Source organism: Solea solea, chromosome 14, assembly GCF_958295425.1.
Source record: "Solea solea chromosome 14, fSolSol10.1, whole genome shotgun sequence".
In the NCBI taxonomy this organism is placed as follows: Eukaryota; Metazoa; Chordata; class Actinopteri; order Pleuronectiformes; family Soleidae; genus Solea; species Solea solea.
This window is the reverse complement of record NC_081147.1, coordinates 12,585,375-12,602,238: the sequence shown is the minus strand read 5'-3', so window position 1 is coordinate 12,602,238 and position 16,864 is coordinate 12,585,375. Positions and strand designations below refer to the sequence as shown.

General features: G+C 39.3%; 1 protein-coding gene across 9 annotated transcripts; it reads left to right on the top strand.

Moving 5' to 3' along the window:
• Positions 1 to 316: 316 nt before the first annotated feature.
• Positions 317 to 16,546, top strand: tnip1 (TNFAIP3 interacting protein 1). Of its 9 annotated transcripts, XM_058649734.1 has the most exons (19): positions 3,627 to 3,716; positions 4,619 to 4,801; positions 5,302 to 5,445; positions 5,576 to 5,661; positions 5,866 to 5,943; positions 6,664 to 6,873; positions 7,224 to 7,318; positions 7,666 to 7,849; positions 8,055 to 8,147; positions 8,263 to 8,328; positions 10,006 to 10,137; positions 10,257 to 10,385; positions 10,495 to 10,629; positions 10,718 to 10,843; positions 10,944 to 11,024; positions 11,467 to 11,676; positions 11,930 to 12,014; positions 15,344 to 15,445; positions 15,643 to 16,546. In XM_058649734.1, the coding sequence occupies exons 2-18, from the start codon at positions 4,654 to 4,656 to the stop codon at positions 15,415 to 15,417; spliced, it is 2,076 nt and encodes a 691-aa protein (XP_058505717.1). In that variant the 5' UTR covers positions 3,627 to 3,716; positions 4,619 to 4,653; the 3' UTR covers positions 15,418 to 15,445; positions 15,643 to 16,546. The 9 variants fall into 9 exon arrangements, with proteins under 9 accessions (XP_058505712.1, XP_058505717.1, XP_058505716.1 ...); XM_058649729.1 differs by lacking the exons at positions 3,627 to 3,716; positions 15,344 to 15,445; positions 15,643 to 16,546 and adding exons at positions 317 to 339; positions 13,470 to 15,009; XM_058649733.1 differs by having other exon boundaries at positions 15,344 to 16,546.
• The last annotated feature ends 318 nt before the right edge of the window (positions 16,547 to 16,864 follow it).

Below are 16,864 nucleotides of genomic sequence, written 5' to 3'. Positions count from 1 at the left end.
GGGGAACTTTGCACATCAGCTCTGGCTGTCATGTCATATAAGCAGTCAGCTCTGTTGACATGCATTGATGTGTGCAGTGTGGAGTATGCACTGCAGATTAAAATTATAATGCACAAATATACTGTAACAACAAATTGTTGTCAAATTGTATTTCCATGTGTTGTGTTACTTGCAAAGGCACCGTGCAGCTGGACACACACCAGGTTCTGTTCAGCCTGAACTCACAGTGCAGGCCATTTTACTGGGTTATGGGAATTCCCCCAGTCTCTCAGTAAAATTGCTTCCCCCCGATTCACCAGTTTCCTTAAAAAGTGCCTCTCTGACACAAGCTCAATGTGGGTAAGTTGTTGTTTATTTGTTTTAACATTTGAGGCGTAGTAGCATAATTAAGATGAGTTCTCATTATATGGGGCACTGTCTCCTGTAAATTTACATTATGGTAAAATCCTATTATGTTCTTCGGAAAAGATAAAATGGGATTTAGGGATAGTGGAAACATTTTTTCTGGTTGATATGCTGGAAAAAAATGCCAACTAACTCTAACTAAGTAACAGTTACAGAAGGCAAACGCTTATTAACTTACTAATAATAGACAATTACTGTTCTAAAGTTTCTTTTTTTTTAAATTTTGAATATTCTTCAAGAAATGTAATAAGATAAAGACAAAGCAAATTCTACTGACATGTTACCAAATCAATGTGTAGAATAAAATCTTTCTAAGACAACACAAATGTAGTGCTTGAATTGCTTGAATTGTTGAAAAGTATTCATATCATGGTGATATATTTGACACAGACTTTTATTTGCTGTTTTAAACGAGTGCTACAAAGAGCATGTTAGAGTTAAAATGGAGGCACAGTGTGATGGCGGTCCCATCTTGGCCAAATGTTATGTTTGTGATAAGAGGTTTTGCAGTAGAGATGTTCCTGGTTAATGGATGTGACAGGAGCTGCAGTTAAAAAGCTAACACTGGGACATTTTGGTCTAAGTAACACCTATAGTTAACATCTATAAGCTGCTGATTTTTGTTGTGTCCCAGCAGGATGGAGTTCATACTTAACACAGTGGGCTTCAAGCCTGATGTTTGCCCTCTCCTGTCTTTGTGTAATATGGCAAATGCTTATAATAGTAGGAAGAAGGAGAAAATGACGCGTATAATTTTCTGCCCTGCAGAATTTAAACGATCGGTGACATTCCCTGTATCTCCAGACTCATGATTTAGTTCTAACAAGCTGTATCAATAAACAGAGTGGGATTATTGTTTTAGCAAACATTAACCTCCATACAAGGAAACTAATAAACAAGGTCAAGGTGTCTGGTGGGAGGCAAATAAAGTTGTGAAATCTTTACTTTATAATTAAACTGCATTTTTTTTACCTATTTGTACCTAAGTTGTTCAATATCATTTTTGTATTGCAGAAACTAGTATCAGTGGTTACATAAATAGAAAAACAGACGTTTGATTCTGAATAGGTTTGACATCATGTTCAGTGGTTGTACACGGTTGTTTCCTGAGTAAACTCAGTTGCTCCATTATAAGACTCTGAGGATGTTGTTCTGAAACTCATGACACAGGGTGTTTTAATTAGTGTCTCCTCTGAGCCATTTTGAAACGTTAACTAATAATTCTGACCAGTCATAAAAACTAAGCACTTAGTCAGGACTCCCAACCCTGGTGTGATTCAGTCTAATCCTGTTCACAGTTTACACAGTTGTTGAATTACTTCACATACGTATTTTTTATTTTTTTTTCCATTTGATTGAGGAATATTCTTTGTGAGTGTCTGAGGAGGAAATATGGTCACATATCACCTGTTTGTTAATTCCCACAAGATGTCACCATTGTTCTAAATCAGTGACGTCTGATGTGTTTGGGCCTGCAGTACATTTCTGACAGTTTCGTCAAACGTTGCAATAATGACTGTACAGTAAGAGACACAGCATTCATGTTAGCCTACCAAATGTGTCCCATAAATAAAACACACGTGATATAATTGTGTGTATTTTATTTATGGGACACATTTAAGAGGTAAAATTAATGTTTAATACAGGTGAAACGGAGGTAGTATAATAAATATTTTGAATGGATCATGTTATATGTGTCTTCCACTGTTCACACAAGGAACATTCCACCCCATAGATCACAGACAATAATCTGAAGTGATATTGAGATATCACAATTAGATCTACAATGATTAGTTAATTATTCAATTAGTACATTGATAGAAAATTAAGGACTTTGTTCAGTAAAGTCCTTGAATTCCAATATACTTCTTTTTTTCTTTTTTTTTACGACATTTTACAGACAACAATATTTGGTTAACTGAGAAAATGGTGTTTTGTTGCAGTCCTAATGATATTATAAACAATATACATCTTGTCTCTAAATGTTAAACATTTCCTTTTAGTTTATAGTGTGCCCTTCAAAGGCTCAGTGTAACGTGAACCAGATCTCACTGCCTTCCCTTTCCAAGGAAATGATGTGATGCAATCACAGAAACCCCCAACAGCCCCTTCTCAAAATGTATCAATGAAGCAAAAAGTCATTCAGTAAAAATGTTCGCGTTCATCCCGCAATTGAGGGGGGTGGTTTTTCAAGAATTAAAACCAAATGTCAGTTCACTCACGTATTTATTTTTTTTTGACGGCTCTGTTTTACTCACTTGAGTGATGCTGTTATATGAGTTTGTGGCTATGAATAATTACTGACTTATCAAATTATGACATGACACACAAAGGAATAAAACACTATATACTATATGTATGTGAATGAATGTTGGTGCAGTGGAAGCTCTTCATTTTAATTTTTTTGGTGAGGCAAACTATACTGTAACTGGAAAAGTTAGAAAGTAATCACAGAGTGTAATAAAACCACTAGCAATCGTTGTAAGGTAGACAGCAAACTACAACAATAATAAATAATAAATATGTAGTAAACTGCAAACTGTAAAACTCTAATGGTACAAAATGGTAGGGAAGTATTATGAATTTGCGGTACTGACAGAGTAGTTGCTGTATGTGTTGACTTCCTACGTCTGTTCGTTCGACGGTTTTGCATAGTTTTCGAGAATGTTTATTGGCTATTATATTTAAAAAGTTGCCTTTTATGCAGTTTGCTATCACCAAATCAATAATCTCCTACTCCTAATCTACTACAGCAGACTTTTTATTGCGGGTGGATGCAGAAGGGGAAAATCTGCAACAAAAAAAAGCGTGTTTTAAGCTGCTGGTAATAGTTATGGATTTAATTAAATTATTAGTACAACAGCAAGTCAACTACACCTGACTATGGTATTTCTTACACCAACCGGCCGAGGCACATGGCTGTTCTCGTCTGCTTTTTTCTCCACTGACGCTAAGTGTTTGCTCATTTAGCTGAGTCTCTCCTTATGTTAAAGCCTTGGCCTTACTATGTAAAATGCCTTAATATTGGGATTTGGTGCCATACAGATAAAAATGATTCAAATGTAATCAGTTTAAATAATTATTTAGGTTAAATCAGTAGCACACAAAGAAGCGTTTATCGCTCGCTCCTGTGTTTACATTACACTGACTGGTTGCTGCGGGTGTCCCGCTGACACACAGCTGCGCCCTGATTGGTCCGCGGGACTGTCAATCATATCGCTGTATACGTCAAACGTCGCGAGGTGGAATTTCCCAGGTCACTTCCGCAATAGTCTGGCAATCAGAGACGAGAGGCCACTGCGAGCTGAAAGGTAGCCAGCCTAAAGACACCTCTTTGTTCTTCGGTTTGTCGTTTAACTGGGTTTCCGGGCTCATTGACCGCGCGGATAAAAAGTATCTTTAGCGGGTTAACGGGACGAGCTGACGGCGTCTTCTACCGCACTGTCATTTTAGTGTTAGCTAGCCGACAGCTAACGAGGATGTTGCTAGCAATTTGCATGACAACAGCGAAAACTAATATTAGCCTTCTTCAGCCAATCAAGGTAGCTATCATTAGCTGGATTGTGCTTTGTTTGACTCTCGTGTGTAGGGCAGATATATGGTGGCAGGATCCACCTCACATTCACTTCTCTTTCTCCAGCTTTTGTCTCTTTTCCCTGCGCTCTCTGATATGATCGTTGTTGCAGTTGTCAGATGTAGCTCTCACAAGCGTTAGCACATTGTTGCCATATGTTTCAGTAACAGTGTATGTAGCGGCACTGTGGTGCTGGTGGTGCTGGTGGTGTCCCTGCTTTTGTCCTCACAGAGCTGTCGGTGCCTCTTTATTGACCTCACCGGGCTTCAGCCATAGTCCAGCAGGGAGCCAGGTAGAAAGTGTTAGCTAAGGCAGCACTGACAGTGATGTGTCTACATTTGGATATATTTATTTATTCCGCTGTCTAGCAACATTACTAGCTGTATTCATGTGTGGTGGTGTTTCTACTGTGTGAAATGTGGTTTTAAGGGATTTTGTAACGCCTTATTATAAGGAAAAAGGTATTTTTCTTTATTTTGTGCAGTCAGTGCTTCTGTACAGCTGGCTGATGTATCTACAGTATCTAATGCTGGTTGCTCTTGGATCTTAGATTACACCTTATACTTTTACATACATTGCTCTTCTTTGGAGTTTTAAAATGAAGTTATGATTGACACTTTTTGTGTTTCCTCTCCACAGTTCAGATGACCATGTCTAGGAAGTGAGAGACGGCGATGGAAGGTAAAGGTCCTTACCGCATCTATGATCCAGGTGGGAGTGAGATGAAGGCCAGAGATGAGGCCGGAGGGGGAGTCAGCTATCGACAGCTGCTGGAGGAGAACAGCATCCTGAGGGAGCGGATGAAGGGACTTAAGAGCTTAGGTAAATTCCTAAAGGAAGCAAAGGTTCTCTTTAGCATTGCACATCTGTAGTGTGTAACACCTGAGTATTTTTCTATATGAGAACATACATTTCCTGGTTGTAGTTTGTGTAATCTCAACTGAAAACACTGGCCTTCACTGTGTAGCAGCATTAGTGTTATTGGAGCCATATAGTAGCTCATGTGTCATTATATGATAGGTTACACATGTATTGATTTTAATGTGAAAGTACACGCAAATGCAAGGGGGAATGTATTGTACAGTAATTGAAGTGGAATCTTGTAAAACCTGTTGAGGTTCATTGCACAAGCTGACATGCCAGTTGTAAGAATGTTCTTACTTTTGTGCCTCAGGGCTTGCAGCTTGCAAGTAATTTCTAACTCTCAGTCTTATTTGATGATTGCTCATGTTAATGTTTCAAGCGTTAGTAGTCTTAGCCGAAGAAAACAGGTCAATCAGAAACTAGTGTGGACATAGAAGACATTTCTCTGAAACTTGCAGGCGATTTGCTGGAAGAGTCTCAGTCAGAGGCATCAAGACTTCGACAGCGAGTGGAGGAACTTGTTAGAGATAACGAAGCCCTTAAGTCCTCTAGCTTCGCTGCAAGTCTGTGTACAGGAGGACCCGTCCAGATCGACACACAAAGTAGGTTTAACAGAGTTGATTGTAAAGCTGTCATCTTGCAGACATATTTCTTATTAATCTTTGTATACAGTTGTAAACCTCAAGCACATTTCACTACTTACTGTAACTTAAGTGATATGGCTTGTTGCAGGTAAACCCTGTTTACATACCACTGCAGAGCCAAAGGAAGAGCATACTAGCTGTATAGGGAAGACACTGCAGTCTGAAAAGCCCAATGTAAGTAAACTTCGCCTCATATTAGTGGTTTTGTTTGTGGCAAAGACATCTTTAAATACTTTTTTAGATGCTTAAAAGGACATATCATTTGACATTTGGCACCTGTTAACGAAATGTTTACTTTGCTCTTATGAGTTTATTGGATTTATAATTGTGTACACACTGTATATACTCTGGCACCACTTACTTTTTGGTCTTTTACAGGAGGCCCTAGCAGAGTATGAAGTTGTGAATATGGAGAAGAAGACTCCAGATCCCTTGATAGTATGTACCAGAAACAAAGTAATTAATTTGTGTGATTTATTTAGACTAAATTCAACCTTTCCTCTTTTTTTTCTATTTGCTCAATTGTAAGAAGTTATTCATGGTGCAGTGACTCATCAACAAACTCAATACTGGTAGCTCCAGCCTGAGTCAACCATGGGAAAGTCCAGGATTATTACTGAATAGAATTACACAGCTGATTCATTCACACACTACATTCTAGGGATTGTGTGAAAAGGACATAATTGTGAGAACTAACTGCCTAGTCACATAATTATTTTTGCCTAATGTGATACAGATTTCAAATACATTGCTTCATCACAACAAGAAGAACAGTAACAATATTCTTAACCATCTATAATGTCATCTAAGTTATTTTTAACTTTCAATTATTTGAATTATAATTTTTATCTTCATGGTTTGTCAAAGTTAAAAACCTGTCACTTGTCTAAGATGTGGTTGTTTGGTATATTTAATAGATGATAGACTACCACAGGGAATTCAAAAGTAACCCATTGTCACACACTAAGAGAAAATGACTAAATTTAAATACAGCTGGACAAACTGGTTTGGACAAATTCAGTCAGTAACTCCTATTCCTAGAAGCCGTAAGAGGTTGACTCTTCATTGTTGTGCTCTTTCGTTCTTGTGCTGCTTGAAGTAGCTGTCTAAGTTACCTCAGCCTCTGAGTCAGCTGGAGCAGAAGCACTGACAGTTTACCTGTGTGGCTACCTCTAGGCTGGGTCGGTGGCAGGAGTAATCCCTGTCCTGCCACAGGAGAACATCGAGCTTGCGAGCCAGCTTAAGAGACTAGAGAGCTCCTTCAGCATATTCGCAGAGGAGTCCAACCCGAATCAGCTGTTGGCTCACCTTGGCCGCATGGCTGTGGAATTTCACCATCTTTCCTCTAAGGTCCAAAAGAATGAACAGAGGACGTCCCTCCTACAGGTATGCAACACAGCTTTAAGAACAAAAGTGAAAGAAAAAGAATCCAAATCATTCCATCACGCCTTAGGTTTAAATTCAGCTATCTCCTTTCCTTTTAAAAAAACAACAACTTTTATTTATAGCCTGTGAAGAGAGAACATGATGATTTGTTTGCAGTGTAATACATTGTATTCTGTTTTTTTTTGTTTCACCACAACACTGGTCCACAATATATTATTTGTTTCAAACTTTATATCAACACTTTTCCTTTTTTGTAAATGTTGTATTATAAATATATGTTTTTAATGGTGATTTCTCCCTGCAATGTGCAGGTCTGTATTATAAGGTTAATATGTTCATTTGTTTTATAGACTCTCTGTGAGCAGCTCAGACAGGAGAACAATGAGCTGCGAAAGAAAATGGAAGAGGACCATCATATTAGGAATCGAGACTTGGAGCAGCTGAGGTAATGTTTCACATTCTTTTTTAATTTGACTTGTTGCTTCTGCTGAAGCAGACTATTGTAAGTAAGCTGTTACATATCAGTAAGATCTGTATGTATTCCTAAGAGAATGTAGTTTTCTTTTGGTTATAGCATGAATCAGGGTTTGATTATTTTATCTCAGATGCTGATGACCATACTGATACCCTTACTTTTACTTTTGATTGGTGTTACTCCAATGCTCTCTGGGCCAAGTGGGTATTGTAGGTTCTTCCCAAAATGCATCCTCTAGGCTGTACCCAAACTTCAGCCTACACTGGGAAGGGTTGTTGTTGATGTGAACTATCGTTTTCTTTTTCTTGCTGCTTCAGACAGGAGAACCAGAAACTCAAGGAGCTTGTCACAGGAGGAGCAGCAGTGACAGCAGCAGCAGCAGCAGCAGCAGCGTCATCTGCCGCAACATCTGATACCGAAGCTCCAGAGGCCAAAGAGGAGCCAGTGAAGGAAGAATCAGCAGCTGTACGACCTAAGATGGAGGCCACCACACCACAGAAGGTAGTTATTAAATATTACTTTTACTCTAGTGAAGACAAGCATATTAAAACTCTGTTTCATGTGAATAAATCTTGTTTTAAGTTAAACTTTATTTGTCTTGTATAAAAACAAATTATGATAAATTGAATTTGTGACTTGACACTTGAAAAGTAGTGTGTAATGGGAAAATGTCGTGGATTTAGGAATATTTTGTTGTTGCCCCCAGAGTGGAAAATCTGCAGAGAAAACCCCAACTAAACCTTGTGATGTTGAGGTGTATGAAAAGAAGATCAAGCTTTTGGAGAAGCAGAGAAAGGATGTGAGTCTCTTTTGCTTTTACTGCTCATCCTCTTTTGCCATAGGGGAAAGTCTGTGTGTATTTAGTTTCCTATATGTTGAGTGTCATTTGTTTCACTTTCTGGTGCTGCCTTCAGGTACTGGAGGTGAACAAGCAGTGGGACATTCAGTGGAACTCCATGAAGTCACAGTTTGAACAGAAGGTACAGTAATGACTTTACAGCTTTTATGAATAGTGTGGGAAGAACCAGATGTGTCCTTGACTGATTTGGAGCTGCCAAAAGAGAAGTAATACCTAATTCTCTCCAAAACTCCTCTCCATTGTATGAAAGCTTGATTGATTGATTAAATGATTCTTCTAATTTTTACATTTTATTTTGAATGTATGTACCTATTCCAAGTCCAGCTTAAACTGTCCTTGCTCCTTTTATACATAATCTATGTGTTTATCCGTATCTGTTAATTGGGTCAAAATGATCTTTGTCTTCCACCAAACTAATTACAGCTTCAAGTTTGTCATTGGGCAAAGATGCAGACATGCAGAGCAGAACAAAATTATGAGCATGGCTTTCAATTAAAAATACAAATAAAACGGTAAATAGGAGGATAAAGGAGAGCTCATAAAACTGACCACTACCATATTTGAAGAGTTTTTGTTTCCCAAACAATGATGTATTAAGCCATAGCATTTTGAAGGCAAAATCATACAGAAAATACCAGCATTACAATTATCTTATCAGACTTAAACATTTTAATTTTTGACACAAATGGTCACATTTTAAGTACTCATAATAATTTTTTTATTTCTTTTATTAATAATCCATGTGAAATGACAGATGGGAAGGATTTTGTAATTTGGAAATATCTTAAAGGAACACAGGCCACGGATGTTTCATCAGTTGGCAGTGAAGGAGATATGTGTGTGTGTACGTGTGTTGTCTGCTTGTCCAGTGGAAAAAGGTGCAATCTTGCAATCGTTCCCTATCTCAACGAACTAAACCACAAGGCCCGTCACACTTCACTAAGAATTCCCCTCACATCCTCGGTACCCACTGACTTCCTGCTGTGGTGCAGTCAGAGGGCAGCAGAGATACAATGTACACACTCTTAGACTCACACACCTACGCTTGTTCTCACCCACAATCATTACCAAAACTGCATTCACTCTGTTGGGATGGGGACACCATGCAACCTGGGGTTTAAACCACAGAACCCTAGATAGATGAATTTGCGTCACTAGGTTTGTTCATATTTTACACAAACAGAAGTGTGTTTTGAAAATATGTCCTTGTTGCTGTGGCTTGGTTTATGTTTTGTAAACACTAATTTTTTCATGGAGTATATTGAAGCTTTAGTTCAAGTTCATAGTAGAGGTTTTGAATTTGTAAAGCACTTTTTATCTTAGATTAACACAACCAATCATTTACTTTGGATTAAACAGATTGACTTGCTGTTCTACCTGTCACTCACTGACCAGCCTGCCTTTTGTAGTTCAGTATGTTTAGGATTTTAATGTTGAGTTAGACATGAAGATGATGATGATGATGATGATTTCTGTATCAACAAAGCTGTCCTTGGTGATCTCTCCTCAACTCTTCTTCATGCAATGTGTGTTCTGTGTGTTTTGAGGAGAGCAGAAAAGTGGTGGTGGGACGTATCTCTGTGTGATACTCTCTAGTGTGGTCTGCTATTGCAAGCTTTTCCATACTATGTTTTATAACAAATAGCATTAAAAGGACTTGGGCTTTAACACATGCACCAGCTGATGTTCGTCTTTACCAGAGAATTGTTGCCACTGAATCATTGTTCCATTATTCCTATAAAAACTGTACTTTTACAAATTTGATGTCACTGTCAACTAAATGGTTCTGGTGTCTCAGATCACAGATCTCAGACAACGACTGGCTGAGTCCCAGAAAACTGTGCTCGAGCTGGAGGCAGAGCGAGAGCAGAGGCAGCGTGACTATGACAAGAAGCTGCTACTGGCCAAATCCAAGATTGAAAATGTACAGGTGAGTGTACTGGGCCACATAGGAAAGGAGAAATCATTACAAACATACAAAGCCAAGATTCACTATGGAAGAAATAGACCCACCACAAAATAGTTAATGAAAGGTGTTGTGTGTTTTAGGGGGAAAAGGAGTGTCTCAACTCTGAGACCACTGAGCTAAAGCAGAAGATTCGCTACCTGCAGGATCAGCTGCTTCCCCTCAGCAAACAGAGGGAGTACCAGGAGAAGGAGATCCAGCGCCTCAATAGGGTGAGTTCAGAAGAGAAGAGAAACTGAGTGACCGAGGACAAAGATATTTCTTTATATTTATTCTCTTTTGTACTTCCTGATAGTCGATACATGTTCTGTCTTACGTCAGGCTTTAGAGGAAGCCTTAAACCTGCACTCTCCTTCATCCTCTCAACAACCACCTGGCCAGGGCAACTTTGCAGATGCTGCCAATAATCTGAAGAAGCAGGAATTGCTCACTCAAATTGCTGTACTTAAAGAACAGGTTAGAAATGCAACAAATAACACACGTGCCCATGTACTGTACACACACACACACAACTGGTATACACAACTGCTGTTTTGTACTTCAGGTGAAGATCTTTGAAGAAGACTTCAGGAAAGAGAGGAGTGACAGAGAGCGAATGAATGAGGAAAAAGAGGATCTGAGGCGACAAGTTGAGCGGCTCCAGGGTCAGATTACTAATTTGACCAATCAGGTAAGATGTGTATACATAATTAGGAAGCGTTTGTTGCTGTGCCTTGCATTGAAACTTGAAGTAAGTTCTTGTTTAACGTTGTCATATGTGTGTTTTTCAGCTTCATCAGGCACAGAATGAGTGTCAGAGAGAACGCACTGAGAGGTGTAAGCTGGAGAGGCTGCAGATGCATCATAAACAGGTACTGGCTGCAGCTCAGGTCTGAGCCTGGTAGTATTGCAGACATATACATATGTACAAATAAATTGAGGTGTCAGACTGGATAGGTGCAGTGTTTGTGCGTTTTGGTCATTCATTTAAGGCCTGGGTATTTACTGAAAGCTGCTTTTGAAGCCTTTGGGATGAGTTGTAGTAAACCCTGTAGTCTAGCACCCCCTTGTGACAGAACACAGTCACTTAAGTTGACTGTATATTTCTTAGTGGAGAAATCAGTACTCTAGGACAAGAGCCTCACTCCAGCAAGCATGTTTCAGTGCATTTGGGATCAGCAGGTGGAACATTTACACTCCTCAGTGTGAGGCGGTGGCGGTGGGGGTCGTAGGTCAGCAGTGGCCCATGCCAGGTCAGAGTAGCAACCGTTCACTGATCACGGGGATCACGTGTGTACTTATGATCACTCGTAGGGGCAGCAGCAGGAAAGACGTACTTCAGACCCCACGTCAGGCTCAGTGAACGGCCCGTTGAGTCCTCCCTACTGTGGTCCCTTTGTGCAGGTGGGACCGCAGGGCCTTGAGGGCTGGCCCATACACTTCACTCCCCGGATGCCCAATGCAGCAGGCGCCACAGCCACAGCAGCACCGCCCCCTGTACGAGACTTCCAGCCTGTTACCCCGGTAAGGGTCCTCTGAGGCCCCTTTGTCTCTGTCTCTGGAGTGACTCTTGGTCACTGAGGAAATAAGGCTCTTTTCTCTTACTTGTACTCCTCTCTTATACATCAGAGGAACTGGGGGGTCTAACTGCAGCTCAGTTTAGCCACGTTTTCATTCAATACATTTGGTAGGGTACAGCAAAGTCAAGAGCTGTGGGTTATGATACATAAGGATGTTTAGTGTTTTTGAACTAAGGTTGTGCTTCCTCTTTGTTCAGGGTTTTCCTTGGCAGTCATCATTCCCACAGCCCAGAGGGGCCAGAGCAGTTGGGGAAAGTTCAAGACCACCACCAGAGAATGCAGGTATAGTACAGCCAACTAAGTATAATATTTAATTCTTGGTTTGTACAGTTTTACTGCTCAAACGCTGGTGTACTGTTCTATATTTGGCTCTCTTCATTGGGGTACCAGAGTAAAATAGTATGGCACAGTCTAGGTCACAGGTGTCAAACTCGAGGGCCACCATGCAGCTGCATTCGGCCCGCGAGATAATGTCTTTTCTGCTTTTTTTTTTTCTCTCCACTGACTTGCTGATTAGTACCACACTTATCAATCACTCTTGATCACTCTTGATCAAGTTACCTTGCCAGTAAAATAAGTAAACAAATTAAATGTGTATTTTGAAGACACAGAGCACACATTTCTATTTGGCCCCCCTCTCTTTTAGCTGTTCACATCTAGTACAGCCAATTTTTAAGAAGCGAACATACATGTGACCACAGGCCTGTATGTGCTGTTCTACTGAAATACAGCAGAAGGAGTCAGGCAAGACGGATGGAAAATCATCTGTCATCTGACCTCCTCTAGCCCTTGACAGATTTTGACACCCCTGGTCTAGGTGGTCTCATACAAAGCTTGACGTCTTGTTGAGACAAACACCCACAAACCGCGCAGGAAAAAAAGCTGCCAGATGCCCTCCATTGGTTTCCGTTGTGTTGTTGTCCTTTTTGACGCATTCAATTTCGCCATCGTCATTCCGGTATGATGTCACGCTATGTATCTCGCGGACGCAGCCCACACCCTACCTACAAAGTAAAATACTACTCTCAGTTAAAATACAAACCTCACCTAGGGCTTTATCGCTCCAAACCGTACCATATTATATCAACCGAACTTTACCGTGATGGAAAAATGGCAATTGAGGACTTGCATTGTTAAGAATAGTCCCACTGTATAAAGCCTGTGTGTTAAGGGCGGATGCTGCTCTTACATGCTGCTGAACGAACACACACACACACTCACTCAACACCCACACAGACTGTATGTTATTTAAATGCTTTGTTACTCCTCAAGATTTAGTTTGATGCTTATAATGATTGCTTACATAAGCGCATGTGATATTTTATCTTTGTAGATGAAAACAGCAATCATTCAAACATCCAGTGAAATTGTTTCACACACAGCAGCTAAAATACTGTTTTCAACTGCACTCAGTCAACTAAATTAAAGGAATATGGAAACATGTTTGAACGTAATCAATCAGCTTGCGTTTATGGGTGCATTCATTTAATTGTAACAATGGCCATCCCTAGTTACTCTGTACAATGATGTGCCAGATTTTCAGATTGTGACTACACTGACAACACTGAACTGGGCAAAGTTATTTAGATTTTGGTGTTTTCATAGGATTTGTTGCATTTACTTTTGTGTTTGAGTCAATAAATGACACCATACAAAGGCTCCATTCAATTTAAAAAGCATGAATGAGCTTAGAAATTGACTGTAATATCATAGTCTTTGTTCTGTTTGTACCTGTAGATCAGTCTGCTGCAGCAACAGCAGCAGCAGCCACTGCAGCAGCAGCGGCAGCTGCAGCAGCAGGTGGAGGTGGAGGTGGAGGTGGTGGAGGAGGTGGAGGTGGAGGTGGTGGAGGAGGAGGAGGATTTGGAAAACGGGAGAGACAAAACATTGACCCTGGAAAGCACTAAAGCATCACCGTACCCACCTAAACAAGTCTGGGTAGTAGCATGAAACCAGTTTGTCTTTGAGTTGACAAGGTGTGATTTGATCTATAATTTTCCTACTGAACTGTAGATATCCAATTGTAATGTTGTTTATACCAGCGTTTTATAAGGCTATTTGTGAAACACTTCGCTATTCTGAATGAAATTTTATTTAGATTTTTTTTTTTTTTTCAGGATCTGAAGTCATTTGTTAAATAGGTTGAATAATTGTGATCGTCTCTCTGCAAATATGTAACAACTTGACACTTAGTTTGTTACATAGGAAGCCATTCCCCAATATGACTAAGACTATACATACTTATTCCAATGCTGAATGATTATATAGGTACATTAAATCAGAAAATTTACAATGTGAATGTTCAATTGATTTATGAAAATCTCTCCAGTACCATCAATGTTATAGAACTGTCCCATATGTGTAACTGTTCAAAAGTGGTTGTTGAAATACGAAAATTTGGGGGAAATTCATTTTGATTTTATCATACCAAAAAACATGATTGTGATTATTGATAATTTATTTATAACTGTTTTGATAGTTGCATTGACTAAGTGTAAATCATTGTCTTTAGTAATGCTGTTCTTTCTATGTTAGTGTAATCCCAATATATTGTAGCTATTAACATTGTATGTTTGTATCGGACACAATACACAATGCACAATACATACATAACCTTTTTTTCTCCATGACAATGGACCTAATCTCATTAAACACAACACTTGTACTTTACCACATTTGATTTGATCGCTCATTCTCATTTTGCTACTCTCTGTATTGTTACCCATGCTTTAGTCCCTGCACACAGCGTCTAGGTTACAGAATGAAACCCTTTAGGCAGGAGAGTTTGCCAACTTCAACTAAACTAACTAGTTTAAGAAATGGAAATCCTAAATACTGTTTAAACAAGATTAATATTTGCACAAGTACCTCAAGGCTATGGATCCACATTTTCAGAAAGCACTTTCCACCATGTTGTCTGGCTTTTCTCTGTGTGGACAGAGTGTTAGGGTAAGAGCACACAAGGGAGCTAGATAGTGACAGTGTTTAAAGGGATACATTTGAAGTCTCAAATCCAGCCACTTCCTCAAATGAAGACCCATTAAGATTTCCTTAAAAAGCAAGGTGTTCTGATACAGGGGTTCAAAATGTGTCTAAATAAATTTAGAAAACCAACTGAAACTAATTACAGGTAACATTCTGATAGGTGAGCCCCAACACGAGCTGTTAGCAAAACTGTACCTTGAAGATTCCCCTTTTTTGCTGTTGGCAAAAGCACATGTGAAACTTTTGTATTTGACTGGCTTAATAAATTTATTCCAAGTGTCTGAGAATTTTACCCTGTTTATTCATGTTCATATTGTGTCTCTTTATTGATTATGCCACGATTTATGGCCACAGAAAACACAGATGATGTTTTTGTCAGATTTGGATAAAAATGTCTGGGGATGTAGGTTTTGCCCAATGAAGAAGTGATCCAGACTGGAATTATGCAATGGTATCTCTGGTTCATATTACTGTGTCATTTAGTCAATATTGTTGGATGGCTCTGAAATGTTGCTTGCTCACCTCTATGACGCATCACAATATCACAGTTGTTTCACATTAAGGAAAGTAATGCATGTCAGGGTATTCTCCACAATTTGTTTTAATTAATGTGTAATGGCTAACAGGTCCTGGGAGGAGAAGATGCCACAATGCTGGAAGGATTTCAGGGCAGTCTGAATGCCATGAAGAACTGACCTGAGCCCCAGACCCCAAAGAGGCACCTTACAGTATGTAGTAGCCACAAGAAAAGGACACTCATGCCTTTGTAGTCACTGAAGTTCACAGTTCAAATCTAGAGTCTTGGCATTGTATTTGTAAATATTTGCACTGCTACAGATAAAAAATGGGTCAAAGCACATTTTATTTACTTAAAACTGTTACAGCAATAACTTCTTGTTCATAAACACCAGCTTTTTATGAATAGAACAGGCTTACCAGAGCATCATTAGGACCAGGTTTTGATCCCCAAATGGACTACTGGTCCTGAAGAGTCCTCCTGCAAAAGTCTGTTAACAGGTAATAACAGATAAACACTACGATGCTTGGACAAAATGCATTCCTGATGCCAATCCACAGGACCACATAGAGACAAGCAACCATTCACTCCCATGTCAGTTTAGACTGTCCAATTTGCCTAATCCCAAAACCTGCATGTATTTGGACTGCACGCAAGGTACAAATAAACAAAAAGAAAAATGTGCTAGTTTGTAAGTATATGCAAGCAAGACCTTTGTGTTTATGTTTCAGTTTTTATACTTTATACTTTTACAGTATTCTGTATTGTATCCTGAGACCCACTGCTAATGAATGTGCTCTAAATAGCTTCAAACTATTACAGGCTAATCACTGCTTCAGTCACAATGTGTCACTGCTGTTTACATAAAGCATACAGAAGTGGGCTGTGCTGATCTGATCCTATTCCAATTCCTCTGAGACAGTCTACAACACATTGCAGGCAACAGAGTTTTTTTTATTAATAACAATAATAATAACAATAACAAGAAGAAGAAGAAGCTTCTTCTTTGTATAGGATAAGGCAGTGTAGACACAAGTAACCATGGTAAATGTCAGTCTCTTGGTCACAAGACCTTTAGTTTGGTAATACAAACATGACAGACAAATACTGTACAGGGGTAAACAAGAGCCTCAGAGCAAACAGGATGAGATACACCTCTGTGTGTTCTCTTTTCTCAGTTGGTAATTGCAGGTAAACAAATGTACTAGTTTATTGTGATTAAGTACACTATCATTGTTTTATTTCCATCATTGTTTCCCCCAACAATTGTGTTGCTAGTCACTGAAAGAATAAATGGATAGATATTTGATCAGCAGGTCTAGAAAATGAGAGTTATTAATCTGCTTTTCTGCAGCAGTCCCTGTGACAGGTCACAGTAGGAAAATACCAGGTGTTGATAATCCAATCTATGATGGCAGAAGTTCATTTGCCTTTGTCAGTTTCAGGATGCATGCTGATCCACTGTCACAGTAGGAAAATACCAGGTGCTGATAATCAAATCTATGATGGCAGAAATTCATTTGCATTTATTTATTTGTATTTATTGTGATAAAATTTGGACACTGTAATAGCACAGGGTGAAGTGACTTTGTACAAAGAGCTTATGTGTAGCTGGAAATTAACGTCATTA

What these genes read in the sequence shown, in the direction of transcription:
- tnip1 (XM_058649729.1), top strand. Translation starts at nt 4,654, where the DNA reads ATGGAAGGTAAAGGTCCTTACCGCATCTATGATCCAGGTGGGAGTGAG. An exon ending in AGTCACAGTTTGAACAGAAG is followed by an intron (nt 8,329 to 10,005) that starts GTACAGTAATGA and finishes CTGGTGTCTCAG; the next exon opens with ATCACAGATCTCAGACAACG. An exon ending in TTGCTGTACTTAAAGAACAG is followed by an intron (nt 10,630 to 10,717) that starts GTTAGAAATGCA and finishes TTTGTACTTCAG; the next exon opens with GTGAAGATCTTTGAAGAAGA.